Genomic DNA, 12,881 nt, shown 5'->3' with positions numbered 1-12,881 from the left:
ACTAAAACAATTTTTGGTTCGATGCAATTACCCAGTAAAAATCATGTATATATATATATGTATGTATATGTATGTTTTTTTAAATATTTTTACTTCTAACAAGACTGAAAGCAACCACTATTATAGTTGGAAGTTACCGGTAGAGAAAAGACAAAATTCAAGAAAAAAAAATGAGTGCAACAAAAATAGCATCTAAAATAGTATTTCAAATACCCCCCATGAATTTAGAGGCAACACATTTTTTTTGCATTATTTCAAGTTTGTTGTTCTCTAAATGGTATCTAATTCTTGCTTTAGGCTATATCTTATCAGATCAAGCTGGATGTCCACTGATGGAACCATGCAGTTCTCTAGCATCTCTCAATATATATATTGGTTGATTCAGCCTATATAAATGTTATGCACACTACTCCAATAAAATTTAAGCAGCCCCAAATAACACTTATACCACCACCTTAGTACAACAAAGCAATTATTATACTTTTCTTATTTAAATCTCTTAACAAGAACTTTGCATTTTCAATTTATTACTTCAAAGTTACTTCTATCACTAAAAATTACTTGCTTCCACTTCTCCAAAGACCATCCAATACTCTACTTACACCACCTTAATCTTGTAAGCTGATCTCTGATCATAGGTTTTCTAACAGCTGCATAAAGACCATTTTTTTTCCTCAGTAAAATGTTGCTAACTGTATTTGAAGAAGTATGTTTTTCAAGGTTTTTATTTCATGTGTTAGTAAGTTCACAATAACTTAACCTCGGATTGGTTTTTATTGATTTTTACTTAAGAAAATATAAGACTATTTTTGTGCTCAGTAGTACTTTTCTGATCCTGCATATTGTTGGATGCCAGCTGTTGTTTTAAATTTCTTTAGAGTTCTGATGCAGTTCAATGAAATTTTTAGTTTCTTACTATTTCTCTATTATTGATTATTGAGCCATCTTTCATACCTATTATTTACCACTTTGTTGCTTTTTGACACATTTCTAGGTATCTTAACTTTTAGGTCTTATCATAATATTTAAAAAGGCTTTAAATGTGACTAAACTGATCATCGTAAGTAAATTTATCCAACCAATTCCACCTTTTATAGGAAACTGTTAAATTAACATAATTTAATAGTTAAATTAATAGAATAATTATGGTTAGCATTTGAGTTGAGAAAAAAGTAGAATGGAAATCAATTAAAAATTTGTTTGCCTTTTTTTTTTAAACTTTTTCTAGTGTGTTTTCTCTATTCCTTTAACAAAAATAAGTTATTAAAAAAAAGTGAACATGTTATTGACATTTTGTATGTATTACGGACATCGCTGCAATTAAATTTATATTTATTGTCAACAAGTGTTGAAATTCTTTTAAATTTTAAAGTTTTTTTTTGTTTTAAATTTCATTTTAAAATATTTTAAATTTCATTTTAAAATTATTTTGTTCTAATAGATTTCTTTTTAAAAAACTTTCTAAAAAACAATTTGTGTATTTATAGAAAATGTTTAGTTAGATAAATTTACTGTGATGTTCTTTATATCAAACTAAGTTTAACTTTAAAATAAAAGTAGCATATTATTGGCTACCATGCAGAGATTTCAAGTAATTTAAACTTTTTTTTTTTTACATCTTCGCTTCCAACAAGGCTGCAAGCAACCACTAATTAGAGTTGGAAGTTACTGGAAGAGAAAAGATGAAGATTGTAGAGCAAGATAATGATTGACAGATGACTTAAAAGATTGCAAATTATATGAATCAGGAAAGCAAGATGATGGAAGCAAATTCCAAAGAGCTGATGCTCTAGGAAAAAAACTAGACAAATAAGAGTTTTTGGAGCACTTTGTAACAGTCACAGAAAAAAGATGAGACTTAATTGAATAACGAGTAACACAAAAATGAATTTTAGTATGTGGCACAAGAGACGCTAGCTCTTTAGAGCAGTGCCTATTATTTTATTTGTAGAAAAGAGAAAGTGAAGCAACATTACGACAATGTGGTAATGGTTGGAGGTTGACTGTAAGAGCAGGTCCAACTATGTTTACTATGCGTTTTTGCACCTTGTCTAAAAGAGAAAGGGCATCATTAGAAGATCCGTGTTAGATATGGCAAAAGTATTCCATACAAGACCGGATTTGAGATTTATAGAGATAGAGAATAGAATCCGGAGTAAGAAAGTGTCAAGCATGATAATGAGATGCAACCTTAGCAGGTACTAATCTTGCAATGGATTTTATAAAAATTTGGGTGGTTACCAGCCGTGAGCCCCATGCTGTTGCAGAAGTGAGATCCTTTTCAAGCTCAAATGCTCCCTCCAAGAAATCAGAGAGTGTAGGCTTCTTATCATGACAAGAACAAATGGTAGTATCATCAGCGAACAATGCCTCCTTAGATATGAGAATATCTGGAAGATCGTTAATGTAAATTAAAAAGAGTATATAATCTTAAAAATGTTGCATCTTGAATGATATTAACTTGAATGATAGATAGGCTCTTCCATTTGGTTAGAAGAAGTACAAGGAATATCAATGATACCTTGAACTTTTTGAAGATCTCTATGTTTACACTGTCATAATTTAGCAAGCATCTTATTTTTCAATTCTCGCTCTGGCGTTGATTGTTGGCGATGAATATTCATTCTTTTTCTATTTCTTTAAATTCAGTTTTCTTTCTTTCTCTATAATCTCTACAAACTTGTTTCTGCAATTTGGGCTTTGTTTTTATATTTATATGTTTCTTGTATTTTTATGTAGAATATGTCAAATAAGTTACATTTAAAATTAGTTCATAACCTTTAAATACACAGTTTATACATCAATTGTTTAAATTACTCTTTATAACACAGGTTTTAATTAAGGTTTTTTGAACCCTTTTTACAATCAATAAGGTTAAAAGACTTTGCTAATAATATAAAGAAAATTTCCTTGGAAATAGTTAGTTCTGAAGAACATTTTGTAGGTCTGTGACAGTTAAACAGATTAACCCATTGTTAAACAAATTAAGGTTTTTTGAATTTCTTCCTTGATGCATTTGAACATCAAAACAACGCATTTAAATATCAAAACATCCATTATGTCGCGGTCGTGACAAAAAAGAAATTGTATTTTACTTTTTTCCATACAAGGTTATATTTTCTAATTTTAAAAAAAATTAAATTTAGGTTGTATAAAAAAACTAAATTTGTTATAATAGTTGTGGTCGTGACATTGAAAAACCCCTTTTTTCTTTTTAGTAACATACCAACTAATAATTGAGATAATAATAATATCATTTATTAACAAACTTATTTAATCACTAATGTTTATTCTGAGAATTACAAATTAAAAAAAAAAAAAAAAAGCGTTTAACACAACTCCATGTTAAGAAATCCATGTTTTTTATATCATAAAATATTAAAAATGGCTACCAAATTTTAAACATCTACACGTGAAGATTTTTTTTTTAGATGCAGAAATAGCAGAATCTTGCTGTAGCTTTGTATTTCTGACTTTAACATCTAAGCATTTGAAGTCATCCTTGTTCAAGATAGAGTTTCATTTTTCCTGGAACTTTTTAAAGTATTCATTATTTGGGCTGTGAGTACATTTAAATAGTGCTTACCAGGCTACACTCTTTAGTCTTTTCAATATAATTATTGGTAATATTTTCAAAATCGTTTACTTACAAAAAGTTATAGTTTAAAAGTAGTTTAAAATCTTTAAAAATAAATTTGGGGACTTGAGACAAGGGTCAGATTGAATTATTCGGTGTTTGTCTTGCCGGGAAATAACTCTATTAGGGTTCTCAAAAATCTAAAAAAATTTGAAAATTACATATGGCTGCATAAAAAACTGTTACTTAACAAAAGTATTATAAAATAAAAAAGTTTTCTAGAAAGATTCTGAGTACTGCCGTATTCGCTTTAATGAATCACAATTTTATGCTAAAATATTACTATATAAGAGATGTGGGGAAGTGAGAGAGGGAGAAGAAACATTTGGTATCAATTGTAAATGTTTCAAATGCTATTTTGATCATCAAAGTAGACTACAAGATAACTTTAAAATACAAAACAGTTATTACATATTATCCAGTTACCATCCTGTGCAGTGTGTTAATGTTTCATGGTATAATAGAAAAATCTGAATTGAACTTAGAGAATAATTGCTTCTTAATCAAATTACCAACAGCATTTATATGATTTATAAGTACTTATATAATTTCATTTCATACTGCCTTATCCCTAAATTAACTTAAGATTTTTATACAAGATGTAATAAAAATGTTTAATTCATTTCTAAAATGCCTTTGTTTTACAGATAAATATCTGAAAATATCTGAACATAATTTGATTCCTTGCTTAGCCACATCATTCATAACCTTTTAACATTCCAAAACTTGACTGTTTTAATGAAAAATTTCATCTTCAAATAGTTTCCATCTTCCTGTCATTCTGAAAGAGAAAAAATTGAGCCATTTACCATTTTTGTCTAAAATATGAAAGAGCAGCCAAAAGTGTTTTATTGTGCATTAACTAGATGTGGAAAGGTAAAGGTTATTGCTCTTGACATTTCTTAAGGGTTTGATAAAATTTGGCATGCTGGTCTTCTCCATAAGCTCTCTTCTTATGGTGTATCAAGTAACATCTTTAAGATTATTGAATCCTTCATTACCAATTGTAGTATAAAAGTTGTCCTCTATGGAAAGCACTCTTCTTCATTTCCTGTAACTTCAGGAAATCCTAAAGGTTCGATTTTTGGCCCTATACTTTTTCTAATTTACATTAAAGATCTCCCAGAAACTCTTACATCTAAGGTGGCAGGGTGGCCACGCCTCTTAATAAATCCTAAAACATCCTAATATTTACCTCTTAAAACCGCTTAAAAAGACCTAAATTCTCATAAAATATACTTGAAATTCAAAAATACCTCCTATAATCAGTGTTTCACAGGAAGAGGAGCAATCACACGTCATTATACAACCTGGCAAATCATATTTTGCTTTGACGATTTGACTGCAGCTATTTCAAAAAATAGTTCAAAAAGCATGCTGAATGAAATATATTCAGAATTACACTTTAGGTGAAATAAATTACATAAACTTCTAAACAAACGTTTTTATATTAGCGAAACACTTCTAATGAGTTTTTTTTTTTTTAATTTATATTGTTATTTTTTTATGATAAATGTAAATCTTTTGAAACAAATTTAAAACAAAAAAAATTGAAACAAAGAATGAAATGGTTTTTTAATGTTTAATTCTTCACTAGTTTACATTTACATTGAAGCTGATATTTTTAAATTAGTAAAAAAAAAACACTATAATTTAAATTAAGCGTGAGTATTTTTTAAACAATCATTAAAAGTATATATGAATATATATATATATATATATATATATATATATATATATATATATATATATATATATATATTTATATTCATCATCCAAGTAAGCATTTTTTCCTGTGAAACACTGCTATTATCTCCCAGTTGTTTTTTGAACTTTAAGTTTTCTTTTCAACATTCAACTCAAACTTTCAAATTTTTTATTAAGATTTTTGAATAATATTTAAATTTGGTAAAATGAAATTTTTTTAATCCTCCAAAATAATCCTTATTTTTTTTATTCCTTTTTCCAAGTTTACCGGTAAAATCTCCTAAAAAATCTCCTAAAATCTCCTAAATTCTACTAATTTTATAACTCAAAAAAAGTGTGTCTTGTTCGATCTTTTGATCAAGTCACCTTTTGGATGTCCATCAAGTCATCTTTTGATGACAATGTTATTAAGAACATGTTGGAGCAAGATCCTTTTCTGACAACATCTGAGATTGCAGAAACACTTATATCAGCTCAGCAAATTATTTCGGACCTTACAAAAAAAAGATAAGATTTGTATGGAAATATTCGAGATGGGTGCCACATATATTTAAGTCAAAAAAACCTGAATGATCGAGTTATCATATGCTGGGTGACATTGTTGGCTTATGATCTACCTTCATCTTCTAGGAACTTACTCTTACTTCTGATCTTTCTTGGAAACCATATATCAAATTCATTGCAAAATTAGCATCTGCTAAGGTTGGATCTCTTTATCGTGCTCGCCACTTTCTTACTCCGGATTTTATTCTTTATCTCTATATCAGTCCTTGTATGGAATACTGTTGCCATATCTGGTGCAGATCTTCCAATTATGCCCTTTCTCTTTCAGACAAGGTGCAAAAATGCATTGTAAACATAGTTGGACCTGCTCTTGCAGCTAATCTTCACCCATTGTCACATCATCGTAATGTTGCTTCTTTTTTTCTCTTTTATAAAGAACTATTATGGGTGCTGCTCTAAAGAGCTAGTGTCTCTTGTGCCATCTACTAAACTTTATTCTCATGATACTTGCCATTTAATTAAGTATTGTCCTTTTACTGTGAGGGTTCCTAAGTGCTCCAAAAATTCTTATTTTTCTATTTTTTTTCCTTGAACATTAGTTTTTTCGAATTTGCTCCCTTCATTTTGTTTCCTGATTCATATTTGCTATCTTTTAAGTTGTCTGTTAATTGTTATCTTGCTTTATAAATTTCATCTTTTTTTCTAAGTAACTTCCAACTCTAGTAGTGGTTGCTTGCAGCTTTTTTGAAAGTGAAGAGCTTTAAAAATATATATATATATTCGAGATGTCACAAATATTTGGTAACTATTTGGTTTTCGGCCTATTCGGGTACTTTTTATACTATTCGGTACTCGACCAAATATTGCAAACTATTTGGCTAATTACCAAATACCAAGTTGTAACAAAAAAAATGCTTAAAAAAGAATGACTTATAATTTTTTTTTTTTATTTTCACAAATAATTGACATACTTTATACTTAACCTCTATAGGTGGTAAGTTTCGGTAAAAAGATTTTCATTGTTTGATGGTAGCAAATGATTGCACTTTTTCTCATAACTTATATATAGCATATACATAAATATACTTTTTATCATAAATATATAATCATACTTCCGAATATAGCCATTCACTATGTACATTTGCTATTTGCTATGTACACTGCCACCGGCAAATAATAAGAAAATTTTAGCAAGTTTTGTTAGGATGATGTTTTGTGTTTGCTGACCACCACTTGTAAAAGTTTGATGTCCAATTTAAGCAAACAGTTTCATGTTAAAATTAAGTTCTTTTGTTATTGGCTTTTTTTTCTTCACATCTTTTGTAAAAGTTTGTTTTTGTTTTGATTTGATTTTATTTTTTTTATGTTATTTTACCTTCCTAAGGTTGAAAAGGCCACTACAGTCGTGGGGGCTACTTTAATTGTGGTTACAACCTACTCTCAATTATAACTCTGAAACACTAATCTTGACAAACAAGGCTGCTACGTGGAGAGTTGCTAAGTTGAGCGTGGTACTACTAGGGAGTTGGTGTGAATTGAACTCAGAACCTTTTGCTTATAAAGGGAGTGCTTTACCACTACACCACTACCACATGGCTTGATCGTTTTCATTTGCATTTATTTTTCTTATGTGAAGACGAATCATTACCGGTGCTACTAGAAACTGGTGATAGTTCATCAGTGTCAAGCAGCCTTTCACTGAGAAGGATTAGCTTTTCAGTGACAATCTTTCTCGCAATATTAAATTTTTTTTTTTTTTTTGCTCTGTGTGTTTTAACATATCTCCATATATTCTCGGCAGCCGAATATTCTAAAGTTAGTTTTAAAATGTGCATCAAAAAAAAGGCAACCATTTAATTGGCATTCTCATTTAAGTTAAACCATGCTTTAGGTTTAGGTTGTAGTAAAGATATAATTTTTAATAAGTTTAGAGTTCTTTGTGCTATATCTATTTATAGCAACTTGAAGTTACCTCAGAAAAGATATACCTGAGCTGGTTATTTTTGTAATCTTTTTGAATTTTTTGAAGAGTATGATATTTTTATGCATAAGTTGAAATAATTAGGTGTAACAATCAACAAATAATGTGCTCTGTGACAGGCCTAGTCACAAATTAAACAAAAATACCCGCAGCAAATATTAACATAAGCACTTCAATAAAGCAGGTCAGAATTCTCAAAAAAACTAATTGTTGCCATATATTTGGCAGCCAAATATTTGGTATTCAGCAAAATCACTATTCGTGACATCTTTAATATATATAGGGTAGTTCAGAAAAGCATTATTAAAATTTTTTTATATTTAAATAATTTCAAATTAAATAGATAGTTTTTATTTTTAAGACAAATAAGATTTTTGCTTTTTTAAAAACATGTTGATATAATTTGTAGCAAATATATTTCTTTAGGGTGATTTTGAGTGCTTTTTTTTCTTTGTTATCTTTAGCCCTGTTAAAGAATTATGGACTAGAGAAGGTTATATTGCCAATAAAAAAGATTCACAATCACCAGCTTTATCAAATACAGTGATATCTGAAGCAATACCAGTATCAACAGATTCACAATCAGCTTCCTCTAGTCAAAATAGTTCTGATGACTCAAGTTCAAAAATCTTGATTTCTACACCTTTAGTTCAAAACTTTTTAGTTGACAAAAACAAGCAAGTTTTGGCCCAACAGCTGTTTGGAGCAATCGGTAACAGTGCACTCCCTGTTGCAAAAAATAAAAAATTTCAAAAGAAAGTGACTACAAATCTCTTAGAAATAAGCCATGAAGAATCCATCACAAAGTCTGAAATCCAATCATCAGACTACATTAGAAACCAGTTTATTGATCTTAAGACTGATTCTGTTAACTTGCTTGAGAGTGCAATGAACACTTCTATGGTAATAAGTAATAATATTGAAAGTAAAAATCTGACAACTGATTCTGTTAACTTGTTTGGGAGTACAATGAACACTTCTATGGCAACAAATAATAATATTGAAAGTAAAAATTGTGATGCAGAATTAAAAACAATCTATCAGTCTATTAGCTCCCCTATGTTTCCTATCGAACATTCTAATAACCATACCATCGATAAAGAGGAAATAGATTATTTATTACCAAGTGAACCTATGGTAAGGTATTTTATTTATATGCAGCATGTGTTTCAAAATTGTCAAATGAATTTTCACATTTATATTTACACAAATATATATACACACACATACACACACACACACACAGTCATGGACAGGAAAAGCCTGCGATTGCACTCGAAAACTAACTACTCATATAATTTTTTTATTTTGAAAGCTTGACCATGGCTTTTTAATGCTTCAAAAACGCGCTGAAAAAACCTGTCAAAAGAATGAAAATTATAAACAAGCTTAAACAATAAAAATAATCTTAATCAAGGAGAAATTAAAAAAAAAATTAAAAACTATAGCTCTAAAAAATGTCAACTAATATAAAACTGAAAAATTAAAACTCTATTAGAAAACTATTTAATTATGCTTATAATTATGTTAAGGTTGAATATCTTTAAAACTTTGATCTTTTCTAATGTTTTTATAATTTTTACTTGAAACAAACTCTTATAATGTTTTTATGATATTAGGCAAAGTATTTAAATAGAAAATTAATCATTCATAAAATTGTATTCAAACAAAAAATGAACAAATTTTTTAAATTAAGCATAGTTTTTTTTTAAATATTCTTTATTAATTATATTATATTTAATGTTTTTTATTTAAAACAATCTAAACTTGATTTAAAAGCAATTAAAATTTTGTTGTTGTTGTTTATATTTTGTAACCTTTCTAATTAAGTGTTTTTATACTACTAAGGTTGTTTAAAAACAATTAATTATAAAGTTTACAAAACAACAAAAAAAAACTTTGTTATGTTTTCAACTATATTATGAGATTTTATTATGACTATATTATGAGATTTTATGAGTTTAAAAAAAAGTTTATTGAAACACAATCATTGTCGCCATTATTTATAAAATTAATAAAACAATTTGTTTTAAAACATTTATATTCATCATTAAAAAAAAGGTACTTTTGAAATAAATAAAAATTTTATTTAATATTTGATGATAATTTATTTAATAGCGTAATAAAACTTTATTTAAAAGCGTTTAGCGTATTTTAAAAACATTTCATTAGAAAAATTACAAAACATTATAAAAAATAACTTGGTTATATTTTCGACTACTAAATTCATGTATTTAACTAAAAGTTTATTAAAATGATCATTTTTGTTGCTTATAAAATTAGTTTTAAAAATTGTTTTAAATATATAATATCTTCGATAATTTAAAGAAAATGTTTTTTTAATGTACACAATCATTATAAGCAATTTCTCACTATTACTTAATTTTTTAATTTTTAATTTTTAACGAATTTTTAAAATGTTTTCAAAAATCTAAAAAGCCATGTTATGCAAATTATACCTTTAATTTAACATGGGTAAAAATTAGTTGCACTGATGTATTGAAAATTTGTTAAATCTGTTATACTTAATCTAATGTTTTTATGTCCAAAATTTCTTTGCAATGCAAATTTGTTGTTGCAACCCTCTCTTATAACTTCAAAACATAAAACTTGACAAACAAGGCTGCTGTATGGAGAAAAAAGTTGAGTGGTCCTACAAAACGATTGAACTTGGTACTTTTTGCCTATTATGCCAATGCTCTACTGCAAGAACACTACCATCTTATCATTACACAATTATATCATCACTGCTATGACTAAACTATTATACCACAACCACCACCACTACTAATTCACTATCACAATAATGTTTAAAGTATTCATCAACTTTAAATAAACTTGTGTTCTTAAAGTACAATAATTTTTCAATTTATAGTACTGTCTAACAAAGTTTCAAGTCCTTCGTGTCCCTGTACTCATCTCAACTTATCTCTTTGTTCATTGGCCTTGTTTGTCAAAAACTTCTTAATAGTCATGTTGTAAGTTTTAAATAGTTTTTAATTTTCATATTTTCATGAAAATTAGTTCATATTTGCATGAAAATTAGCAAATTAGTTAATTTAAGCCAGTTTTTTAAACTAAAATTTAATTAAAATTTTTTTTTTTAAGAATAGCTCAGTAAATTTATTAGATGATCTTGTTTCACCAAATTCCTCTTTTGTGCTTGGTTTATCTCTGAAACAAAAAAATAATCTACCTGAAAGATATATCACCTTTAAGAAGTCAGTTAAAATTACAGAACTATCATTTGATGTGAATATGAGAGTCACTTTGCAATATATATTTACTAAAAAAGACTTAGCTGTTGTAATTGAAATAATAAATAAAACAGCTTGTAAACTTACTTCAATAAATATGACAGTTAAACTGCCTGAAAATTTAACACATACTGAAAAGCCCACAGTTTTTAGTTTTGAAGAGTTGTCTGGCATGGAATCTCATGTTTGTGTACTTGATGTCCAATTCCAATCACCATCTTTGAATATGGTCATGACTGGATGTTTGTGCTATAGAGATTCTTCATTTACAGAAAAGAAACAGTTTTTTGACCATTTGTTTCAGCTTACAACTTTTTTACGGAAGACTAGGATTGATTTTGAAATTTTTAAAGAAAAATGGAACAACAAAACATTATATGATAAACATGAAAGAATTTTAAAAGAATTAAAAGTAGAAAATTTAGCGAATTGGATGAAGATTGCAGATATTTATCCTGTGCACATATTAGGTAAGATATTGACATAATTGAATTTTATTTCTATAAAGTACCCTATGGATAAATCCTACATTTTTGAAAAAACTTCACTAATTTATTGTAAATGCTGTCATAGTTACAAAAATGTTGTCTTAATTACAAAAATGTTGTCTTAATCAAAGATGTTGTCATAGTTACAAAGATGTTTTAAAGGTTCAAGTACTATCATATTTTTTTTCAGACTTTTTGAAACTATGGCAAAAATGATTCCAGTTTTCAAGTAATGTACAGGGTGTGTTGCTTAAAGCAAATATACACAAAGAAACTTCTAGCATCAATATTATAATGCCAATATATATAAAAAATAGATTTTTTTATTACCTACCAGGGAACTCGATTTTTTTAGGAAAATATCAGATCATAAAACTTGTGAATTTGAAAAAATTATATTTCAATGAATTTCTATCCAGTTTGATATTTTTTTGTATCTAACAAATGAGAAAAAGATATATTTTAGATATCGTTAGTCTGATGAGCCAACCTGACAAATCTCTTCTCTCAAACTCTTCTCTTCTAGTTGAATTATCATCTCTTATAAAAGACTCAGCAAGATCTTTATTCTTTGAGGTTTTTTCTTTTTCTTTTTCAATTTTTTTTTTCTATACTTGACTTTCTTTTCATATTCCACTTTTCTAATGTAACCTGTCTAGCTGTTTCCTTAGCGCCATAAAAATTATTTGATAGACTCAGTTTTTTCTCTTTCAGCTTTTAACTGAAAAATTTTTCTTTTTGGAATCTTTTTTTTCCTTCAGGTGGGAACATTTAATATGTGCTAGATCTATACAGCTATTTGATTTTGAGTACTTTTTATTTCATAAAGTAATTTGACATTTACAAGGTTTAATGTCAAGCTATTGATCTAATTTGAAGTAATAACTAATTCTATTATCTGTTCCAAAGATATTTTGTTAATTACCACTGGAAAATTGAAAAGTGCATTTGATCTTGTCCACTGTTGAAGACCAGATTTGCACACAAAGTTCTCTTGTAAAAATCTATCTCCTTAAAAATAAAACAAATAATGAAAGGTTTGACATAATGGATAGAAGTAAATATAAACAAATTTCAGTAATCTTTAAATGTGACTTTTCATTACATACATGTCAACATTTTTATATCATTCATATCACTTCATATCTTTTTCAATGTGTAAACATTCTTGTATTAACAGGCCCTTCCTCTGGATTTCTCTGAGCACTTCTGTAAGATTATGATCATTACTTCCAATCATATATATTGTGAAAGTTTTGATTCTTTTTTTTTTCTACTTTGAATCTAGTAATTTTAGGAGCACTTGT

General features: G+C 27.8%; 1 protein-coding gene across 4 annotated transcripts in view; it reads left to right on the top strand.

Annotated features, from left to right (window-relative positions):
• Window positions 1–12,881, top strand: part of LOC105846624 (AP-4 complex subunit epsilon-1) — a 51,408-nt gene that overhangs the window by 36,892 nt on the left and 1,635 nt on the right. For all 4 annotated transcript variants that reach the window (XM_065814712.1, XM_065814713.1, XM_065814715.1 and 1 more), the window contains 2 exons: window positions 8,294–8,966; window positions 10,938–11,556. In XM_065814712.1, the coding sequence (XP_065670784.1) occupies window positions 8,294–8,966; window positions 10,938–11,556 (1,292 nt within the window). The remainder of the gene's footprint in view (window positions 1–8,293; window positions 8,967–10,937; window positions 11,557–12,881) is intronic.

Source organism: Hydra vulgaris, chromosome 12 (assembly GCF_038396675.1).
Source record: "Hydra vulgaris chromosome 12, alternate assembly HydraT2T_AEP".
Taxonomy (NCBI): domain Eukaryota; kingdom Metazoa; phylum Cnidaria; class Hydrozoa; order Anthoathecata; family Hydridae; genus Hydra; species Hydra vulgaris.
This window is presented reverse-complemented; position numbering and strand designations above follow the sequence as displayed.